The 23,709-nt window shown below is 41.5% G+C and overlaps 1 protein-coding gene across 3 annotated transcripts in view; it reads right to left on the bottom strand.

Annotated features, from left to right (window-relative positions):
- Nucleotides 1–23,709, bottom strand: part of ST7L (suppression of tumorigenicity 7 like) — a 108,158-nt gene that overhangs the window by 56,810 nt on the left and 27,639 nt on the right. For all 3 annotated transcript variants that reach the window (XM_061631998.1, XM_061631997.1, XM_061631999.1), the window contains exons 9-11: nt 20,346–20,460; nt 11,510–11,582; nt 9,827–9,929 (exon numbers count right to left, since the gene is read on the bottom strand). In XM_061631998.1, coding sequence (XP_061487982.1) covers nt 9,827–9,929; nt 11,510–11,582; nt 20,346–20,460 — 291 coding nt within the window. The remainder of the gene's footprint in view (nt 1–9,826; nt 9,930–11,509; nt 11,583–20,345; nt 20,461–23,709) is intronic.

Below are 23,709 nucleotides of genomic sequence, written 5' to 3'. Positions count from 1 at the left end.
TCCTACCATCTCTTGAAACGTTTGTTTTGACCAAGGCTTTAAGGAGTTAACATTGAATGAAAAAATGCATATCTAAAACAAACATTATTTCAAATTCAAGTTTAACTTGTAAAGGAAAGTGAACCTTTCCCAGAAAGTCAAGTAGCGGAGGTATGTTTGTGTGTTGGGGGGTACACATGCATGCACACACACACAAATATACCAAGCCAGCCACTGTTGCTTAAATTTAAAGCCGAATATCCAATATATGCTAGAGCTTGACTTTTCTTTAATCTAAAGAAGCTGTATTTGTATCTAACACAGCTGGCACACCGTTCTCCCAAGCCTTCTGTCAGCTGGAATTTGCTCCAATACAAATAATGAAATCTGAAAGCAAGCATGCGCAGAAAGGAAGACAGAATTAATATGAGGCACTAATTTTCTTGACACACAAAGCTAGTCAGGACAACACAAAAAGATGCCACAAACTCCTTAAGGATTTGATACAGGAGTTCTGAAGCAATTGAAGAGACACCTAAATCTTAAATAATGATGAGACATTATAATCTTCTCCCCCTAAAGGCAGAGGATGAAGCAAAATCTGTTTGAGGCTGTCTGAAATGAACTTGCTACACTCCTGATCAGTCATGCAGGCGAGCAGCAAATTCTCTCAGCAATTAGCTCTCAGTGCACATTCTATCAGTCTGGACAGGCAGACAGAAGACTGAATGGATAAATGCAGACCTTCAAGGCAAGAACCATATGGACATCCCGATTATCAGAGGAGGATTAGGTCTGGGGATAAGCCATTCTTCTACTATCAAGACTGCAAGGGCCATATATCTTCAGTGTCAGGAATGTATAGAGCTGGTTGAGATTCCAATTATATGCATTCATTTAGGGGGAAGTTGGATGGGGGAGGAAGAAGTCTCCCACCCTGGCTCATTCCATTGGGCGATATATACTTCACTAATGTAGTAAGGTGGCTTTACTTGTTACATATTTCATGGAAATAAAATGCTTTTAAAAGCTATCTTGGAAACACAGTTTGGTGGTGAGAAAAAATTAGTCAAACAATGACATCTTAAATGCTTATATTTCAGGTTAGCCCATTTAACTCACCTCATGGATATTTTAAAGCTCCTTTTAAGTTTCTCTTTTACCTAGTAATGTGACACTCATGCATATATAAGCAGACTGTTTCATATATCCTAAATATAAGAATCACAGAACAGTAGAGTTGGAAGGGGCCTATAAGGCCATCGAGTCCAACCCCCTCCCTGCTCAATACAGGAATCCAAATCAAAGCATTCCTGACAGATGGCTGTCCAGCTGCCTCTTGAATGCCTCCAGTGTCGGAGAGCCCACTACCTCTCTAGGTAATTGGTTCCATTGTCATATCGCTCTAACAGTTTGGAAGTTTTTCCTGATGTCCAGTCGAAATCTGGCTTCCTGCAACCTGAGCCCATTATTCTGTGTCCTGCACTCTGGGATGATCGAGAAGAGATCCCGGCCCTCCTCTGTGTGACAACCTTTCATGTACTTGAAGAGTGCTATCATATCTCCCCTCAGTCTTCTCTTCTCCAGGCTAAACATGCCTAGTTCTTTCAATCTCTCTTCATAGGGCTTTGTTTCCAGTCCCCTGATCATCTTCGTTGCCCTCCTCTGAACCTGTTCCAGTTTGTCTGCATCCTTCTTGAAGTGTGGAGACCAGAACTGGATGCAGTATTCAAGATGAGGCCTAACCAGTGCTGAATAGAGGGGAACTAGTACTTCAAGCGATTTGGAAACTATACTTCTGTTAATACAGCCTAATATAGCATTTGCCTTTTTTGCAGCCACATCACACTGTTGGCTCATATTCAGCTTGTGATCAACGACAATTCCAAGATTCTTCTCACATGTTGCACTGCTGAGCCAAGTAGTCCCCATCTTATAACTGTGCATTTGGGTTTTTTTTCCCTAGATGAAGAACTTTGCATTTATCCCTGTTGAATGTCATTCTGTTGTTTTCAGCCCAATGCTCCAACCCATCAAGGTCCCTTTGAATTTTCTTTCTGTCTTCCACGGTATTAGCTATGCCCCCCAACTTTGTATCATCCACAAATTTGATAAGCATGCTTTGTACCTCCTCATCCAAGTCGTTACTAAAAATGTTAAGAGCACTGGGCCCAGGACCGAGCCCTGTGGTACTCCACTCATTACTTCCCCCCAGTTTGAGAAGAAGCCATTGATAAGCACTGTTTGAGTATGATTCTGGAGCCAACTGTGGATCCATCTGATAGTTGTTTCATCCAGCCCACATTTAGCTAGTTTGCTAATCAGAATATCGTGGGGCACTTTGTCAAAAGCTTTGCTGAAGTTGAGATATATTATGTTCACAGCATTTCCACAGTCTACAAGGGAGTTTACCTGATCAAAAAATGAGATGAGATTAGTTTGGCAGGATTTGTTCTTCATAAATCCATGTTGGCTCCTAGTAATCACTGCATTGCTTTCAAGGTGCTTACAGATTGACTGCTTTATAATCTGCTCCAGAATTTTTCCAGGGATTGATGTTAGGCTGACCGGTCTGTAGTTCCCTGGTTCCTCCTTCTTGCCCTTTTTGAAAATAGGGACAACATTAGCTCTCCTCCAGTCATCTGGCACTTCACCAGTCCTCCATGATTTCGCAAAGATAATAGAGAGCGGTTCTGAGAGTTCTTCAGCCAGTTCCTTCAATACTCTAGGATGCAGTTTATCGGGCCCTGCCAATTTGAACTAGTTCAAAGTGATTAGGTATTCCTTGACCATTTGTCTATCCATCTCCTGCCCCTTCTACTTCATGTTTCCCGGGAGGGTCATAGACCCTTTTTTGGGAGAAGACTGAGCCAAAGTAGGAATTGAGCACTTCTGCCTTTTCTTTGTCATCTGTTATCATTTTGCCATCTTCATTGAGTAGCTCTGCCACCATTTCTTTCCTCCTGTGTTTTACTATGGACATACCTGAAGAAAGCTTTTTTGTTGCTTTTAGCATCCCTCACTAGCCTCAGCTCATTCTCAGCTTTAACCTTCCTGACACCATCCCGGCAATTCCGTGATACCTGTCTGTACTCTTCCTTTGTGGCCTGGCCTTCTTTCCACTTCCTGTATGTATCCTTTTTGTTTTCAGGTCAGCTCTAAGCTTTTTATGAAGCCACATTGGTTTCTTCTGTTGTTTCCCCACTTTTTTCCTTGTTGGAATTGCTTGCTATTGCGCTTTTAGAATTTCCTCTTTTAGAAACTGCCACCCATCTTCGATTCCCTTTCTCATTAGGGTGGCTTGCCATGGAACCGTACTTACAATTGTTCTGAGTTTATTAAAATCAGCTTTCCTGAAGTCCAGGGTGTGCGTATGGCTACTCTCAGCTTTCACTTCTGTTAAAAGCAAGAATTCAAGTATGGTGTGGTCACTTTCCCCCAGAGTTCCCGTGACTGCCACTTCATCCACCAAATCATCTCTATTGGTTAGAATCAAGTCCAGGATAGCTGATTCTCTGGTTGCTTCCTCCACTTTCTGTAGGAGGAAGTTATCTGCAACACAAGTCAAATTTCTTGGAGGGGCTGTGTTTGGCAGAATTTGTCTCCCAACAGATATCGGGATAATTGAAATCCTCCATTACTACTACATCATGCCTCCTTGAAACATTGGCAATTTGCTTTTCAAAAGTTACATTCTCATCTTCTCCTTGATTGGGTGATCAGTAGTAGACTCAAGCACCACATTCCTTTTATTACTTGCCCCATTAATTTTAATCCAGATACTCTCGGTGGAGCTACCAAGCTCATCTTCCTGTATTTCTGTGCAGGGTTATATATTTTTAACATATAGTGCAACTCCACCTTCCTTTTTATTCCTTCTGTTCTTCTTGAACAAGTTGTATCCTTCAATTGCTGTATTCCAGTCATGGGAGTCATCCCACCAAGTTTCAGTTATACCTATCAAGTGGTAATTACCCTCCTGTATTAAGAGTTCAAGTTCATCCTGCTTGTTTCCCATGTTCTGCGCATTAGTATACAGACATCGAAGACCATGTGATTTATGGCTTGGCTTCCTTACTACATTTTTCTGAGGACTGTTACTGGGCCCTATTAGAGCCGATCTCTCTGGTCCTGCTACTGTGCATAAGCCTTCATCAGTCGTTACCACCAAGTTTATGTCTTCCTCCCCTTCTGATGAACTTCTCCATGCTGTGGCCAAACACATTCTTCCCAGTCCTTGTGAGATGCAACCCATCACTTGCCAGCAGTCCATCTTCCAGGAACCATAGCCCATGGTCCCAGAATCCAAATCTCTCACGTCGGCACCACCTTCGTAGCCATTCATTCACACGGAGTATTTTTCTTTCCCTTTCTACTCCTCTTCTAAGTACTGGAAGGATGGATGAAAAAACTATCTGGGCCCCAAAGTGCTTGAGTTTCCTTCCCAGAGCTTCAAAGTCTGATGTGATTTTTTCATAGCTCCGTTTAGCAATATCATTTGTACCCACATGGATGAGGAGAAAGGGATACCTGTCAGTGGGCTTGATGAGTGATGACAACCTTTCCGTCACATCTCTAATCCATCCTCCTGGTAGACAGCATACCTGGCGAGTACACGGATCTATTCTTTAGGTGCAACCAACATGATGCCATTCAGATGCTATGAACTACAACTTTCATCATCCTTGTGCACTGGCCATACTGGCTGGGTCTGATGAGAAGGTAGAGCCTAACATCTAAAGAGGGCCCCATTGGTGACTCCAGCCTTAGATATCGAGACTTTAGATTTAATACAATAAACAGTTCAATTGAAATAAACAAACAACACTACCTACAACAGTGGAACATTTGCACAACTGGTGTCTTAAAAGTTTATATTTTGCTAGCACAGCAAATGCAAACCATAATCACTTAGCAGTGATCTGCACCTATATGCCCAGTACAAAAGAACAATGTTCTTTTGGGTCATGTATACTGGCTTCATAAAGAGAAAGGGCAAAAATCAATCCTCAGCTTTGCATGAAGTGGTAGCTATGGAAGCTCAGGAAGGCATAGTACTATGACAAAAAGCTATTTTTCGATTTATGTGGTTCAGTTTTGCTGTCAGGATTTACAATGATCCTGTCAAGTATATAATAAAATGAGGCATCAGTGTAATGCAACTGCTTAAAAAGCTAAGGCAATCTCAGGATTCATTAACAGCAATATAGAGTTCAGATTGCTAGTAGAAATAGTTCTACTCTGTGCTAGTCAGGGTGCATGTGGAGAAATGTATCTAGTTCTGGGCTCCACATTTTAAGAAGTACTTGAGTATTTCCAGCCAGCATGGTAAGGGGGTCTGGAAACCAAGTCCTGTTAAAGAATGGTTGAAATATTTAGGCTGGAGAATAACAGATTAAAAGGGAGAAACAATGGCAGCCTGGAAATTGCAAGAAGCAAATTTCAGCTAAACATTAGGAGAAGTTTCAGCTAAACATTAGGAGAAATGTTGAAACAGAAAGGGCTGTTTGACAGTAGAACAATCTGCCTCAGGAGCTGGAGGGCTCTTCCTTCACTTGAGATATTTAATCAGAGGCTGGTCGTCTACCTATCAGAGATGCTGTAGTTCAGGGGTGGGGGGAAAACAACTTTGGTCCAGTGGGCCAGATCCTAAAGTGACCGCTCCTCCATGAGCCACTTCTGATAGTTGTGCAGATACCTGGTTACATGCTGTTTGGAGGAGCAGTAAGTAGCCTTCCAGTCTCCTCTGAGCTTACACAAGACTGGAGAAATGCCTCCCAGGGGAACAGTTTCAAGCCTGAATAGACCTGCTTTTAAGAAAGGATGGTCCCCATTCACGGATGACATCCTTCTTTAAAGCGTACACCAGGTTGTTTACCCTACAGGGATTCCTCCATGCACAGGCAGAGTGCCGAAACAGGAAAGGATCAAACCCACTGTATGCAGAATAGTTTACAGACTCATTTGGAGCTAACCATAGTTACAAACAAAAGGATGGAACTCAAACACTTTCTCAAATTTCTGAGAACCCATCTGTTTCTTATTGTCTCACTTATCTGATACATCTAGTTTTCAACTGGGCCAAGTCCTAAATTTCAGCCATTTAGAAAAAGCTTTCACTTCCTATTAGACAAAGAAAGTGGTCCATTAACAATTGACTGTTTGAAAAAAAATCTAATACAAGCATGCAAAACACAAGTTCTCCCCTAGAGAAGTTATTTTTAACTTAGTTCTAGTACAATATGCTATAGTTCTGACTGTCTACAGATGAAATTGTCCAAAGGAATGCTGATAGGATCATTATTTCCTGGCTAGTTGTTCTGTTCCCATGGTTCTCAAAGTGGAAGGTGGGTCTCCCCAAGGAGACTAGCAATTGCTAGGAGTATTAGCTGTCTTCCATTTCCCCCATTGTTTCCTCTTATTTTGACTCATGTATAGTGTCAACTTGCCTTCTATTTACTTGGAAATCAAAGCAATGGTGGTAGCACCATGGCCTACATATTAACACATTTGTATGGACTGAGAATTTAAGAGTAAAGAGAACATCCCACTGTGTTCTCAATAGACCATTTTTCTTCCTAACCCTACCACCTCCATGGGCTGAATTATTATAGGCGTGACTGAGCAGGACCCTCCTACCAGCATTAGTTTTACTGGCAGCTGTGGTCTCTCACAGCACTTGCAGGATTCGCTGCTGCACTGAATTGATTGTATGCTTCCGAAAACCAACAAGAGCAGCCAAGGGCTGCACACACAGGTCCAGAAGGGCATGAGCAGGTCCAAGTGCTATAGAGGACCTCTGAAGTGCTGTGAGAGACCACAGCTGCTGGGAAATTAAAAAGGAAGGTCTGGCTCAGTCATGTTCAAAGTAAACAATCCCATGAATCGTGAAACGAGGGTTAGGATGTAGTCCTGCTTAATCACATCTATTCAAATATTCCAAACGGGATGGCAACAGTGAAGGGACATGGCTGTGATCTGGGGAAGAATGTTGCAGGCTGGATCCAGAGATGTGGGAGGCCAGAGGTTCCCATGCCTGTCTTCAAACAAGAACAGGCAATAGAGAGGGCATTCCATAGTACTAGGCTTCCATTGAATTAAAAATGTTCTGCTCCTATTTGAAGATATCAATCCAACAGCAGTATCACCTGGAGCAACAAATTTGCCAACAGTTTGTGGAGAGGTTCATATAGGAAAAGGTGCTCCCTAAAATATCCTGGGCCTAGATCTGTCAGAGTACAAAAATGAGTGAGAGAAAGAGAAAGAGAACAAGCTCACAAAGTGCATTTGAAACAAATCTCCTAATGCTTTTTGAGTTGGAGACTCCTCTGCAGGGACAACTATATATAAAAAAATACCAACCACATAACCTCTCAGTTATAAGGACACTCATCTCTTTGAAACTATGTCATGCAAAAATGCTTCAGATTACAAATTTGTGAGATTAACCATTTTGATTTGTTAGGTGTTGGAGAAAAACAGAGTATCTTTTTGTGACAGACCTTTGAAGGAGTATAAATCAGATTTCTGCCTTGATATTTTAGCAAGTGTGTGCTCCCAAACCTATGTTTGCCCGATATCTATTTCTCTCTGTGGCTTTTGATGCCATTGACCACAATATCCTCCTGAAATGCCTCCATGGAATGTGAACTGGAGGCACCATGTGAAAGTGGTTCCAGTCGTACTTGCAGGACCAAGTCCAGAAAGTAACGAAGGGTGATTGTCTTTCGGCCTCCTGGCAATTGTGCTGTGGGGTGCTGCAGGGTACCATCTTATCTCCAATGCTATTTAATATCTATACAAAGCCACTGGAAGGGGTCATTCAGTGTCATCAATATGCTGATGACAGTTCTATTTCTCCACAACATCCCCATCAGGAGAGGTTGTGCAGGCCCTGGACCCATACCTGAAAACAGTGCTGGGATGAAGAAAAACAAGCTGAACTTGAACCCTGGCAAGATGGAGGCTCTGTGCGTGAGTGGTTCCCGTGTCTAAGAAATTGATGAATTGCCTACACTGGATGAAGGTGCACTCCCATTGAAGGAGCAGGTACACAGTGTGGGGTGTTTCTGGATCTAGCTCTGTAGGCTCAGATAGACTCAGTGGCTAGAAGTGTCTTTTATCAGCTGCATCTGGTAAGTCAACTACAACCATCCCTGGACCAAGATACCTTGGCCACAGTAGTTCAGACATTGGTGACTTCAAGGCTGGATTACTGCAATGCACTCTATATGGGGCTTCCCTTGCACTTGATGTGGAAGCTACAGTTAGTGCAGAATGTTGCAGCCAGATTGCCAACAGGAGTGAGACCCTGAAAGCATATAATACTTCTGCTCAAGGATCTGCACTGGTGGTCGATTTGTTATGGTTGATTTTGAACTTCAGATCCTAACGATTTGTTACTAGGCCAAGATCAAGGTGTTACTATTGGTATATATAGCCTTTAACAGCTTGGGACCAGTTTACTTGCAGGGCTGCCTTACTCCATATGTGCCCACTTAAGCACTTCAATCTGCAGAACTGACACTGTTACAGGTTTTGCATAATACTCATTCTGCACTTATAAGAAATAGTTCTTTAAGTGTGGCAGCGCCTACTCTTTGGAATTTCCTATTAACATCAGGCAGGCGCCTTTGCTGAGAGGATAGACAGTCTGTTTATCATCAGGGGATGCTATTTCCATCTGCCTTGCCCCACACCTCCAGCCCTGGGAGCCTTCAAAAGGGTGATGCTTTCTGGAGAAGGACTGTGAGGGGAGAGGCACTCTTGTTTATTATTGGGGGATGGCTATTTCCACCTGCCTTGCCCCACACCGCCAGCCCTGGAAGCCTTCAAAAAGGAGCTGCTTTTTGGAGAAGAACTATGAGGAGAGAGACAATGTTTGTCATCAGGGGTGGCTATTTCCACCTGCCTTGCCCTGCCCTCCAGCCCTGGGAGCCTTCAAATGAAGCTTCTTCCAGAAGACTTTAAGGCCCTTTTGGCTGAGGCATAAGGGTCAGGGGGGCATAGGGGGCATGGGTATAGAAGAGATTTTTATATTGGGGGTTAGTTTTCAATATTTTTGCTTTAGCTTTATTGTTGAGCTTATGCTCATTTGCACTTCGATGTATATTAACTTTTTTTAGAGTTGTAGTGTTTATGCTTTTTGTTATGTATTGTTGTACTACAGTATTTGGACTGTTTGTGTGAACCACTTTGAGCACATATGTATTTGTGGAAAATGCAGCATATAAATAAATTGAATAAATAAATAAATAAATATTTTAGCACCTACTTAAAACAATTTTGTTTAGGCAAGCCTATCCAGACACATAGATGTTGTTGTGATTTAATCTTTTTTAGTCTGTTGCTGTTTTGTTTTAAAAATGTTTTTAATTACTTGTTTCCAACTGTTTTATTGATAATTGTAATGCTTTTACAGAAGTCGCTTAGAGGATTTTTTTTTTACAATCAAGCAGTATATAAAATTTGTTAAATAAATAAATGTGAACCCTGGGGTACAGAGGGTATCTGAAGAGGAAAATCAGTGCAGGTGATGGCTCCCTAAAGACACCCCCAATCCTGAGGTCAATCTTCTCCTACCTGAGCTTGTCTAGTTTCAGAGCCCATTTAGGAAAGTATTATTTAAAATTGCTCTCTCCCACAAGTCACAAATCCTTGCTCCATTTGCCTCACAAGACAGTGTTGGGAATCCTTTTTTTAACCCAGTCATAACGTGTAGTTCTACTTTCAATATGGTATACATAAAAAAAAATAACGAACTCTAACTCAAGCACAAGTGGCTATATTAGTTGGCTTGCCTTTTGTGTGTGTGTGTGTGTGTGTGTGTGTGTAAACAAACACTTACCTTTGGAACATGAGGATTAAATTCAACTGCTCTGTGTATTGCTTCTACAGCATTAATCTCTGCTGTGCTAAGCCCTCGTCTAGAGGCTGTTTCTGGAGAGAACCTGCAATAACATCCAAAAGCTTGTCAAGTTACAAAGGATAATCTAGTTTTTTAAAACTAAACTGAAACAAAATTTTAGAAAAAAATTTACAGCAAAAGTTCAAATCAGCTGGGCCTGAGTTAAATCTATCAAAGCACAAGCACTACTCCCAGTTGCCAGATGCAAAATTATTTGTTTGCAAGAAGAGTTTATAATTTTATTTCTGAATCTGAAGTCAGCCATCAAGAAAAGCTAAGCACAAATCAATCTTTGAATGAAAACAAGTATTAATTTTCTATACATTGCTGCAGCTATCTGTGCAAAATTTAAGCTTCTTTTGTTGATTCATTAAAGTCCCAAACAACTTGAGGCCAGGATATCTGAAGCAAACTCTTCTCTCTTACAGATCTGCCAGTCCACCAAAATCTTCAGAGGAGGCCCTTGTGGTTGTGCCTACCAAGGCTTATTATGAAATAACTTGGGTGAGGGCCTTCTCTGTCATGGAACCCAGTCTATGGAATCTTCTTCTCTCTGAAATAAGGCAGACACCAACTCTGATGAGTTTGACACCTGCTAAAAGCTCATTTATTCACTCTCGCATTTGCTGTTTTTTAATACCAAGCTTTCAGGTAGAAATTTGGCTAATTTACAGTGACTGGAATTTTGCTTAATTGTATTATGTTGTTTTTATTGTAAATGAGTATTTGTACTATTGTTAACTGTCCTGGAATTGAGAATGCAAGGAGGAGGTATTTTGTTTTTACACATCCTTTTTATGGATGAAGGGTGTATGTATATATATATATATATATATATATATATATAAAAGATCTAACTGAACACATAGAAGACTGTTGCAAACCCAGAATGTCTCATCTCAAGTGAAAGAAACAGGAGAATCAGATGCTCCTACCCAGTTTTGGGCATAGCTTCAGACAATTTCACACAAGACAGGAGGCAAGTGTTGGCTGTTTAAAACTGGACTTACATCGTATCCAGCAGCTTTCCACATACTGTCCCACAACTACACATTTTTGTGTTCCACCTTCACTCACTGCAACTGCCATTTTCCAGCACCATGGAGAAGACCATGCGGCGACAAGCAGCTCGCCATATGGAGCAGCCACTACAACACAGGTGTACTTGCAAATGACCTCCATGTAGATGTACTTTTATTGTTCAAGGGATGCAGAAAGAAGACAGTAGTCAAATGATTCACACTAGCCTTGGTATCAACTAGAAAGTAAGTATGTCATAAGCTTTCAATGCATTCACCAATGAAGTGGTTGTATGACTACTTAGCTATACACCAAGGTTCCTGGCCAGCATGTGTGAACTGTGTATTACTAATCTCATTGTGTACTGATGAGAGATTTGGATGTGAAGTGAGTCAATCAGACAATCCCTTTACCTTCCATACAAAATTCACTAGCATTAGATGCCATGATTACCATCATGGATCAAGATAACATATGAACTGTGCTACACTGAAATCTTATTTTTAGAGAATTTATTAGGATGGGCTTAATCGGCACTATATTTATACTATAAGGAGACTATTTTGATAATATACTAATTTGTGGTTTAAATGTTTAACTTACCTGTCTGAAACCGCTCTGGCCTTTAAGAGCGCTGCTGTGTAACATATAGCTGCCGATTTTGGAAGGCTGATGTCTAAGGAACAATAAGTAGTTTTCTTTAAATGCTAAACGGAGAAACATTTCAAGATCACTCCCTCTGAGAAGAGCAGTTGACACTGGGGATTATCTATACAGTAGATACATCTTGAACTCAAGGGGAATGTTTAACTCATATGCTTTGCACAACACAACTACATTTATTATAAACTTGTCAGCAAAATTTGAGATCACAAAACCACCACAATCCAAAAGGAGCTGTTTATGTACATTCAAGTGATCCTTCCAAGGCAACAGGGCTTTACAATTATCACAGAGGAGTAGGCCAAAGGCTTTCAGGCTAAGTTTACTTGCCTTGCTGTTGGAGCTATACGGGAGGAAACTACAGAGAAAGACATGGCTATGTATCTGACTCCCTTGTAAGTGACTCCTCCTTTAGATCACTGCTTGAAATTGTCCATAGCCTCTTATTCCTACAAATGTCAAGGTGACTAGAGACCCATGGCCAATGTTCTGGCTTAAAAATACATATGCTCCTAACACTCATTTGTCCGCAAATCAATAGATTGTGAGAGAATTTCTTCTGCTCCAAACATTTATTTCTTTATTTATTATTTGATTTACATCCCGCCCTTCCTCTGAGCAGGAGCACAGGGTGGGAAACAAAAGCACTAAAAACATTTTAAAAGATCATAAAAACAGACTCTAATATACATTAAAACAAAACATCTTTAAAAACATTCTTTTAAAAAGCTTCCAAGACATCTCTTTTTAAAAAGTTTAAAAACGTATTGTTTAAAAAAATGTTTAAAAACATATTAAAAAGCAATTCCAACACAGACACAGACTGGGTAAGGTCTCAACTTCTATCCTACCCTTCTTCCCAGAAGGAGCCCAGGGCGGCAATCAAAGCACAAAACACTAAAAAATCTTAAAAGATCTCAAAAACAAAACATCTTTGAAACATTTTAAAAATAAAGCATCTTAAAAATATCTTTTTTTAAAAAAAAATATTTAAAAACATTTTAAAAAGCAATTCCAAAACAGATGCAAACTGGGATAAGGTCTCTAATTAAAATGTTTGTTGAAAGAGGAAGGTCTTCAATAGGCGCCAAAAAGATAACACAGATGGCACCTGTCTAATATTTAAGGGGAGGGAATTCCACAGGGTTGGTGCTGCCACACACTGCCATACTAAAGGTCTGCTTCCTATGTTGTGCAGAATGGACCTCCTGATAAGATTATATCTACAGGAGGCCCTTACCTGCAGAGCACAATGATCGACTGGGTATATAAGGGGTAAGATGGTCTTTCAGGTATTCTGGTCTCAATCTGTATACCAAGACTAGTCCCTTGAACTTGGCCCAGTAGCAAATGGGCAGCCAGTGCAGTTCTTTCAGCAGTGGGGTGACATGTTGGTGATACCCTGCTCCAGTGAGCAGTCTCGCCGCCGCAGTTTGCATCAGCTACAACTTCCAGACCAACCTCAAGGGCACATAGAGCGTATTACAGTAATCACGCCTAGAGGTTACCAGTGCGTGGACAACCGTGGTCAGGCTATCCCAGTCCAGAAATGGCCGCAACTGTCTTACCAGCCAAAGCTGGTAAAAGGCACTCCTAGCCACTGATGTCACTTGGGCCTCTAGCCACAAAGATGGATCTAGAAGCACCCCCAGACTACAGACTGGCTCTTTCAGAGGGAGAACAACCCCATGAAAAGAGGCAACTGACCAATTATCTGAACTCAGGAACCACCAACCCACAGCGCCTCCATCTTGCTAGGATTCAGACTCAGCTTACTGGCCCTCATCCAGCACACCACCAAGTCCAGGCAGTGGTCCAGGGCTTGCATAGCTTCTCCCAATTCAGATTAGAGCTGGGTATCATCAGTGTACTGCTGACACTTCACCCCAAATCTGATGACCGCTCCCAAGGGCTTCATACAGATGTTAAATAGCACGGGGGACAAGATGGTACCCTGCGGCACCCCACAGCACATCTGCTAGGGGGACGAAAGACAATCACTCAATACTATTCTCTGAAAATGACCTTGGAGATAGGATCAGAACCACTCTAAAACAGTGCCTCCAATACCCATCTCACCAAGTCAGCCCAGAAGGATACCATGGTTAATGGTATCAAAAGCCACTGAGAAATCAAGTAAGAGTAACAGGGTTGCACTCCCCCTGTCCTTCTCCTGATAAAGGTCATCCATCAAGGCGACCAAGGCTGATTCAGTCCCATAATCAGGCCTGAACCCAGACTGGGATGGGTCAAGATAATCTGTTTCATCCAAGAGTACCTGTTATCGCTGCACCACAACCTTCTCAATCACCTTCCCTAAAAAGGGGGTATTTGCGGTCAGTAGTTGTCACAAACCAATGGGTCCAGGGTGGGCTTTTTCAGGAGCGGTCGGATCACCACCTCTTTCAAGGCGGCTGGAACCACTCCTTCCTGCAATGATGCGTTGACCACACCCTGGATCCTCTCAGTCAAACCCCCTCAGCAAACTTTAATAAGCCAAGAAGGGCAAGTGTCGAGAGGACACATTGCTGGCCGCATCATCGCAAGCACCTTGTCTATGTCATCAGGCCGCATCAACTGAAACTGTTCTCAAGACGTTGCAGCAGACGTTGCACTGGACACCTCATTGGGGACTACAGTAGATGTGGATGGGGCACCAAGACTGCTACGGAGGCGAGCAACTTTACCCTCAAAGTACCTGGCAAACAATTCACAGTGGGCCTCTGAAGGGTCTAAAACTCCATTTCCTGGAGTTGATGTCAACAGACCCCTGACAATATGGAACAGCTCCACTGGACAGCTACTTGAGGATGCGATAGAGGCAAAGAAGTGGGTCTTCTTCGCCCTCCTCACTGCCACACAGTAGGCACGGTTACAATGTTTTACTCATGCCCCATCAGCCTCACAGCACGTCTTTTGCCACTTCACTCTAGCTGTTGTCCAACCTGTTTCATTCCTCTCAGTTCACTGGTGTACCAAGGTGCAAACCAGGCTCCACAATGCCGGAGAGGGCGCTCGGGGGCAACTGTGTCAAGAGCCCGACGCACTTCGCTGTTCCACAGAGCGACAAGGGATTCAACAGGGTCAACTGCTCTATCTACCAGGAACTCCACCAGGGCATTCAGGAAGCCACTGGATTCCATTATTCTCCGGGGGTGCACCATCTTAATCTGTCCACCACCCCTGCAGGGAAGGATTGGAGCCATAAGTCTAAATTTCACTAGGAAGTGGTCTAACCATGACAATGGGGTGACATCCACCCCCCATCTCCAGACCACCCCTTCCTCCATCTGGAGCAAAAACCAAGTCGAAGGTGTGCCCTGCCCTATGCATCAGGCTGGTGACAACTTGAGACTGCCCCATGGTCATCATGGAGGTCACGAAGTCCCAAGCTGGAACACTAGAGGCAGCCTCAGCCTAGATACTGAAATCACCAGGACTATTGTTCTGGGCTCCTCCACAGCCGAGATGACCTCCATCAGTTCCGTCAGAGAAGCTGCCGGGCAGCAGAGTGGATGGTACACCAGCAGCAACCCTAGTTTACTGTCTCCTTGCCAAGACAGAGTGGTTTCCTGGTAACAGAGATGGAAGTTCTGTAGAGCACAGCAACCCTCCCCCCCATCCCTGCAGCCTGTGCTGGTGTTCCACCAAGTATCCAGGTGGGCAAAGCTGGGTCAGATCAACTCCTCCCAGCTCACCCACCCAGGTCTCAGTAATGCACACCAAATCAGCACCTTCATCCACGATCTAATCATGGATGAGTGTGGTCTTATTTGTACTGATCTGGCATTAAACAACACCACCCACAGGCCAGTGGGCACAGCAGATGACCAACGAGGAACCCATCTATGAGAGGAGTGGCAGCAAGGAATAAGGCGTAGATAGCTTTGCCCTTGTCTTCTATGGTAATTCACCACCTCCCCGTGGCTATATTTCCCTCTACCCATGATCACCAAAATTGGGGTGGCATCATCCATGTCCCTCCTTATTAAGACTCCTCCTAAACATCTGGTATGGACCCAACAAGAGCCCACCAACAAAACCTACCTCAGCCAATTATCCCAGTTGGCCTCTGTGAGAATTAGTAACAGTAAGACCCACTCAATATTTTTTACACAGGGCCCATCTACTCCCCCTCTGCCTCACACCCAAGGAGGACCAGCCTTCTGCCAGTTGCAGACTCTCACTCTGAAGGCATGTGGCGACTTTCTCCTATCATTCAGTTCACTGCACAGGCTCTCACCCTGCGCAGGAACTACACATGAGCCTCACACCCTCCCCACTACCAAATCTCCTCCAGATTGGTTGGAAAAACAAAAGAAAAAAAGAAAAAAAGAAAAAAAGAAGAAAAAAAGAAAAAAAGAAAAAAAGAAAAAAAGAAAAAAAGAAAGAAAGAAAGAAAGAAAGAAAAAAGAAAAAAGAAAAAAGAAAGAAGAAAGAAAAAAGAAAGAAAAAAGAAAAAAGAAAGAAAGAAGAAAGAAGAAAGAAGAAAGAAGAAAGAAGAAAGAAGAAAGAAGAAAGAAGAAAGAAGAAAGAAGAAAGAAGAAAGAAGAAAGAAGAAAGAAGAAAGAAGAAAGAAGAAAGAAGAAAGAAGAAAGAAGAAAGAAGAAAGAAGAAAGAAGAAAGAAGAAAGAAGAAAGAAGAAAGAAGAAAGAAGAAAGAAGAAAGAAGAAAGAAGAAAGAAGAAAGAAGAAAGAAGAAAGAAGAAGAAAGAAGAAGAAAGAAGAAGAAAGAAGAAGAAAGAAGAAGAAAGAAGAAGAAAGAAGAAAGAAGAAAGAAGAAAGAAGAAAGAAGAAAGAAGAAAGAAGAAAGAAGAAAGAAGAAAGAAGAAAAGAAGAAAGAAGAAGAAAGAAAGAAGAAAGAAAGAAGAAAGAAAGAAAGAAAGAAAGAAAGAAAGAAAGAAAGAAAGAAAGAAAGAAAGAAAGAAAGAAAGAAAGAAAGAAAGAAAGAAAGAGCAGTGCCCTCATGACTCCCCAAGGGCAGCAAGGCTTTTATGCCTTCTGACCCAGCCAGGAGCTGATGCAAGAGGCTGTGTGATTATCCTACAACATAGTTAAAGCAATCTATTAACATATGTAAACATGCCTTCAGTCATGGGGGGGTGGGGCAACCCATTCCATACTAGCAGAAAATGTTAAACACTAAGTTTGATTTTTTAAAGTTTACTTAGATGTCAAGTGTACGAAGCTGCAATATATTCCAAGTCAAAGCAATGGCTCCATCTGACTCCAACTGTCCACCCAAATCACAGTAGCTTTTCAGGGTTTCAAGTTCTGCCCACTTCTCTGCTGGAGTAGCCAAGGACTGAATCCAACCACACACTGAGCTATGTTCCCTCCTTTAATTTAATCAGAAACATGGCAATTCTTTAGGATCATTGTTCAGGGTTCACAAGAAATTCTTAAAATTTCATGCAGTCAATTTCATCTATTGGTTTTACTTTTTTTGGGAAGTCAAGTTATAGTAATCTAATTTTAAGCAAAATTTGCCTTCAGGCTGAAAAATGTGTAATTCTTATAAAATAAGATGTCACAATTAGGTTTCAATGGCTGCATTCGGATGTAACTCTAAACTATTATTTATTGTTACATGAACAAGCCTTGGGCTTATCAGTTCCCACAAGGAAGAAAAATTGAAGTGAAAGCTTCTGATCTAACCCACTGCAGTTTATTATTATGTCTGAGGTCTAAACTGTGTTTAATTTTAACTATGGTTTTTCTGAAACTTCATACCATGGTTTATTAAGTTGCCTTGTACCGGTATGTCATAGTTAATATTAGCCACAGTTTTAAGGGTCAGATGTAGTGTGTAACTGGAAGCTTTCGCTTCTGTTTTTAATCTCCTCTTCACAGTCATGTTGGAGAAGTATTGGGGAGGGGGAAGCCAGCAAACCTAAGGCTCATTCACACAACACTAAACCATAGTTAAGCATTACATCTGAACCAGACCAATGTCAAAACTGTAGCTTGTATAAAGAGAGGACTCTTATTCCACAAACTATTTCCTAGGCTTGTTCACCATGCAATAAACCATCCAAACATTTGGAAACAACATAAGGAGTGGGCGTCATTCACTTTGTCCTAACTATTCTAGATGCATTATTTGGGAACTGAAGCTCTTTTTTTACATTTTACATTTTCTAAAATCACTTTAGAACGGACCATTGGTCTCACCTGAAGGGTGGTTTCCCCAGGATTCATGCCATCACGTGGGTTATAGCGCCATCTAGCATCCAAAGGCAAGAATGTACTGAAGTCAAGACCTGTGCCATCTGTGCCCTTCCCACTCCAGTTCATCCTTGCCTTCATCCGAGGCAGTGCTATCTATGTTTAGTGAGATTTTTTGTATGATAAGTGTGTATGAGGAAAAAAAGGGGGGAGAGAGTCTTTTTGTGGTTGGGGGACTGGGTGTCCTTTCAGTTTTCCCTTTCTACCTCGTTCTTTTCCCTCCCTCAATTCCCCTCTCCTCCCCTCTTCACTAATCCTTTGCTAGGGGTTTTAGTTTATTCTCCCCTCTTCAGTTTAAGGTGGTGGCAAGGGGTTGTTATTCCCCCCCCCAATGCTTGGTTTTCTTCCCTCCGTAATTTTAAGGGATTGGGTATTTTTCCTCCCTCATCTTGATTGTTGGGGCTTGCGGAGGCGGATCCGGGGGTTGAGGGGGTGGCGGTGCCTGCTATTGCAGCTGCCAGGAGATTGCTGAGGTGGCTCTTACCAGCACTGTTTATTTTGGGAGTTGCAGGCAGCGGCGCTCGCTTTAGCGGATGTTGGGAGCTTTACCCTTGCTCTCCTGTCTCAGGGCTTGCAACTGCGACAAGAAGGACCATACTGGAGCTCACAGCTGCGGCTCTGGTTGACTGGAGGGGGGGAGGCTGTTAACGTGACGCATCCAGAGCTCGTGGCTGCAGTTCAGGGGTGGCTCCTGGTCAATTTCCCCCATTTTAAGGTGACTCCCACTCATTTTCCACCTAGGTTTTAAGGTAGCCTGCTTGGGCTTGCAGCGCTATTGACAGCCACTATTGTCAGCCATTTTGTTGGTGTTTTTCCCGCCGTTGGAGCAACTGCCATTTTGCCTGCCTTATTTCCTGCCCTTTTTACTTGGGCTTTTAAAGCCTTTTATTCCCCCCCCCCACACACACACACACATAGCAGTAGTTAGCTTTTCTTACAGGGGGATATATAGGGCATATAGGATACTAACATTATTTTTATTTTTAAAAAAATTCTAGGAGGCAGAGAGGATACCAGATATACAAGTGCACAGGGACAGTACCGCACCCTCCCACTGTGTGTGTGTAACTAACTATTCTAGGTGCATTATCTAGATCAGCCTTTCCCAACCAGTGTGCCTCCAGATGCTGTTGGACCACAATTCCCATCTTTCCTGACCATTGGCAATGCTGGCTGAGGCTGATGGGAGTTGTGGTCCAACAACATCTGGAGGCACACTGGTTGGGAAAGGCTGATCTAGATGCATGTCCTAACTATTCTAGATGCATTATTTGGGAACTGAAGCTCTTTTTTTACATTTTACATTTTCTGAAGTCACTTTAGAATCCTAAGCTCCTCAGCACCATAAATATATAAAAGCAAAAAACCCACCTTGCATTACTTAGCTACTAATACTATCTTACGTAAACTGCTGAAACAAATCAAGGTCATTATGCAAGGTCTGGGCATATACAATTAACACAGAAGCATGAGTGCCAGTATATGGGACAGAATTCACTTTCAGAATTCACTGAAAAAGAAGTCCTATCAACTCAGATCTACCATCATCATTTCATCATCATCATCATCATTTTATTTGTATGCCGCCTTTCCACATAAAATTGTGCTCAAGGCGGCTTACAGCAAGGGGAACAAAAATACATCTCAAAAACAATTGCAAAAACAATTTCCTAATAACAAAAAATAATAAAACAGTGACATAACAAATATAATAAGCTACCAGTTCTTTTCATTTACTTCAGTTATGGACTTTAGCTTTCCTTTGTGTCCCAAGGAATTCTGAAAAGTTATTAAGCATTCCTCAGCTAGGATGCATCAAGGAAGAACTGCTAGGAGAACTTCTTTAGTGCTCCTCTAGCCCAAAATTAAGAAGTGAATCTGGCACTGAACTTGAAGAGCGTAATGGTTCCTTGATCTGAAATCCTTTGGAGAGAGATGCTCCATGGGGGGGAAAATAGTCTCTTGTGTAATATACTACTGACAGTGTACAGTATTCACTTATAATGCATAGAACATAACATCTTGAGTTAAAAGTGTAGCTAGAAGGAACGAGTGGTAGAGAATTGTCATTTCAAGATGTCTGCTTAAATTATGCCTTGTTTATATTTTCTTGGTGGTGTTATTTATTCAGTAAGAAATTAAAATACCACCCTTCACTAAAAGGCCACAGGGTAGTTGACAACCTAACATAATAACCATACAACACAAGAACTTAACAAAAATAGTATTTACAAATGACCCTGGGATCCTGATTGGATGAAGCACAGTTTAAAAGCTAAACAAACAAAAATAATTTCTTCTAATTCATATCAGTTAATTTATATCCTCTAATGTGTATCAGCATAGGGGACATCAGACCATGTTGGAAAGTCTAGGGTAAGATACAAATTTCCAGGAACTATCTACTCTGCTGCATCATTTTGAAAAATTACTGCCAATAGCCCAATTTCATGGGAAGCCTAGGACATGTCTCCAAAAGATAAGGACTTATTTATGGATGTCTTATTCATGCAGAGACTGGAACTAGCATCTAACAAGAATATACTTACCATCATACTTTGCTAGAACTGCCTGGACATCAGCATAAGCCTGTAGTTCCAGAAGTGCTTCAAGGAGGTTTTCATGGATATTCAATACACTTAGGAGAGGAAACTCTTTCATTAACTGTTAAAGGATGAATGGGAGAATAAACTAGGTTGCACAAGTTTCTGTCTTACAGCCCAGTCTTACACATGTTTACTCCACTAAGTAAAAATGCATTAAATCTGGCTTTATGAATAAAGTGGATTATGCATGGCAACCCAGTGAATTAAATGAGATTTACCTACAGGAAAACATACCTAAGGTTACAGGCTAGGTCAACACACTTGGTAAAAAATTCAGTTTTCAGACCTATATGAAGAAATCACATTCCATTCATGTCTTGAAACCACAGGTGCTGCTTCTCTACATAGTGAAATTGAGAGAGTGCAATTTTTAGGGGGAAAAGCAGTGTGTGGGAAGATGGAGTGCTTACCCTTCTCCCACCTGCTGCTACAGCTCTATAAAGTCGCTCTCTCATGATGCCTCTTTGCAGAGGAGAAGAAATACCCAGAATTTCAAGAAACAAAAGCCCTATTTAGGCATTCCTTCACGTGTAAGCAATTGTGAAAGGATGCTCTCCAAGCCTTGCCCCCCTTCAGTATGTCATCTTTGTTCAGTGTTGAGCTATCCATGAATTTGAGGATGTGTGAAGTGGGAACTTGCCATGTGCTACTGAAAACCAAGACAGTACAGGAGTCTAAATCACATAGGGAGCCTACAAGTGTAGAGGAGGCTCCCTGCTGCAGAATTTCACCCTCAAACTTGTGGATGGCTCTACATGGAATAATGCACTGGAGTGGGCAGTTTTGGCAGTGCCCCCTGCTTCCACTAATATAATGCTTTACATGTGTGTAGTGGTGAACCCCCAAATATGGCTATGGTGGAGGCAGAATATATAGTTCTGCAGTATACTGGCTCACAGAAAATCTTATAGGTACTTTGCAAGTACTGAGCTTGAACACGAGCAGAAGGGGAGGGAAAAAATTCAAGCCATTCCCCAACAAGTCTGTGATTCCACGTAGTACTGAAGTGTTCAGTCACATAACAATGTAAGCAAGACTAAAACTCAGCTCATATTCCTTTGACCTACTTATTCATTCATGGGAATCACCCTCCACATGAGCAGCATAAAATGAGAGTTCTAACTTCACGTATATCAGCCACAAAAACTTCTGCAACCTTCAATGGATATTTCAGAATGCTGGCAACAACAGAAGATGCTGTTTGGCTATTTGTGCATTCCTGTGAACATGCAACTTTTATTAGCTATTTGCTAAATATTTTTGTATAAAAAATAATAAGCCCCACACATCTCCAGCATATCACATAACTCAGCCATTATGTACACAGAAAGCCTGGCAGCCCACCAATTCTATACAGAAAACCACAATGGGTTGGCAACACACTTGGAGGATTATAAACCCCAACTATCAGCACAATCTCTAAATCAACATGGACAGTGCACACTTTCAAAGATGAAAAAATTAATAGTTCTGGGGTTACCAAATAAACAAAGCCAAAATGTTATTTAATGATGAGCAAAATCTGAAGTTCACATAAAAAACGAAATAGCTTTTATTGCAGCATCTATGAAATCTAAAATTAAACTACAGCAAAGGGAAAATATGGCTAAAACCCAGTGAGATTAATACATAAAAAGGCCCTTTGAACCAGCTCAACAGGTGTTCCTGATTAATAAAGGGACACTTGAAAAAAAGCTGAATATATATGAAAAATGCAGATGGCAGCCATCTAGAGGAGGCATTACTTTTTTTCCTATAAAGTGGTATCTGTTCCAACACATGCAACCATTATCTAAAAACAAAAATATTTTTCTTTAATTAATGTTTCATTCTATTGCAAATTTTAATTATTAAAATAAGAGACGTACTAACAGGTCTCAGTCCTAAAAATCACAATACAAAAGATTTCCTTCTTTTTTTCTAATAAACTAGCTCAAAGAAATGAAAACTAAATAAGTAAAAACTGAAAAATTATTAAACTTTATGGCCGTTTTTTTACTAAATAAATTGGAGGAATGGGATATAAAGAACTCGATTATTCATCAAGAACAGGCGGGATTCAGAAAGGGAAGGAGCTCACTAGAACAAGCATTCATCCTACATCATCTTATAAATAAGGCCATTAAAAGTCCATGCTCGTCGCTCTATGTAGCGTTTATAGATTTTGTGGCTGCGTTTGACTCGGTGGATAGAGAGCTCTTATGGCACAAACTAGCCCAAACTAATGTGGACAAAAGATTGGGATGGCTCATTAAATCTCTCCACCAGTCAAACCTTTTAAGAGTTCGTTTAGGCAGAAATGGGGCCCTTTCCCGTACTATTCCATCTTCAAAAGGTGTGAAACAGGGCTGCATATTGGCTCCCTTCCTTTTTAATTTTTTTATTAATGATATAATTCCAACCCTGTCCTCTCTTAAGTTTTTTCCCCCCTCTGTTGGAGTAGACAAAATTTCAGTCTTATTATACGCAGACGATTTGGTACTTTTTTCTTTAAACAAAATTGGCCTAAAAAGAATGCTTGTAAGTTTAGAAGGATATTGCAAAGCAAATCATCTGCAGATTAATCATTCAAAATCAAAAATTATGGTTTGTGGAAATCATAGGAAGGCCAAAAGTCTTTGGACGTTGAACGGAATACCCTTAGAACAAGTCCAGTCATATAAATATCTTGGAATAAACTTTTCCTCCACACTTTCATGGAAATCCCAATTAGAGGTCACTAAACTCACTACTTCTAGAATACTCGGCCAATTAAAAAAGTTCTTTTATACTCGAGGAGGACAAATGATTGTGCCAATGTTGAAAATCTATGTAGCCAAAGTCTTATCTAAATTACTTTATGGGTCTGTATTGTGGGGTCCCTCTCTTAAATCATCTCTGGAGCCCCTTCAAAACTCCTTCCTGAAACTCCTCTTGGGCCTACCCCGGGGTACCCCTTCTGCTCACGTAAGGTTCGAACTGGGGATCCACTCATTGTCTGCCAAAATTGACTTGGCAGTTTTAAGGTTTGCGAGGAAAATTCTACTGCTTGATAACTTATCTGTCCTCAAAGGTTGCTGGCAGGAACAACTACAAAAAGGAGGTTGGGCTCAATTAACTATGGCCTTAATAGAGCACTATAACCTTACAGCCAGCAACTTAAAAATCTTCTCCCCTAGGGAGCTACGAAACTGGGTCCTTAATCAGGATGAGGCCCATGATAGGTCCCATATAGCGTTGTCCCTGTATTCACATTGGTTCCCGCTCTTTAAAACTAATCATGTTATTGCTCCCTATTTTGCCATTTTACTTTCTTCTACGAAACGTA

This window comes from Rhineura floridana, chromosome 6 (genome assembly GCF_030035675.1).
Source record: "Rhineura floridana isolate rRhiFlo1 chromosome 6, rRhiFlo1.hap2, whole genome shotgun sequence".
NCBI classification, from domain to species: Eukaryota; Metazoa; Chordata; class Lepidosauria; order Squamata; family Rhineuridae; genus Rhineura; species Rhineura floridana.
This window is presented reverse-complemented; position numbering and strand designations above follow the sequence as displayed.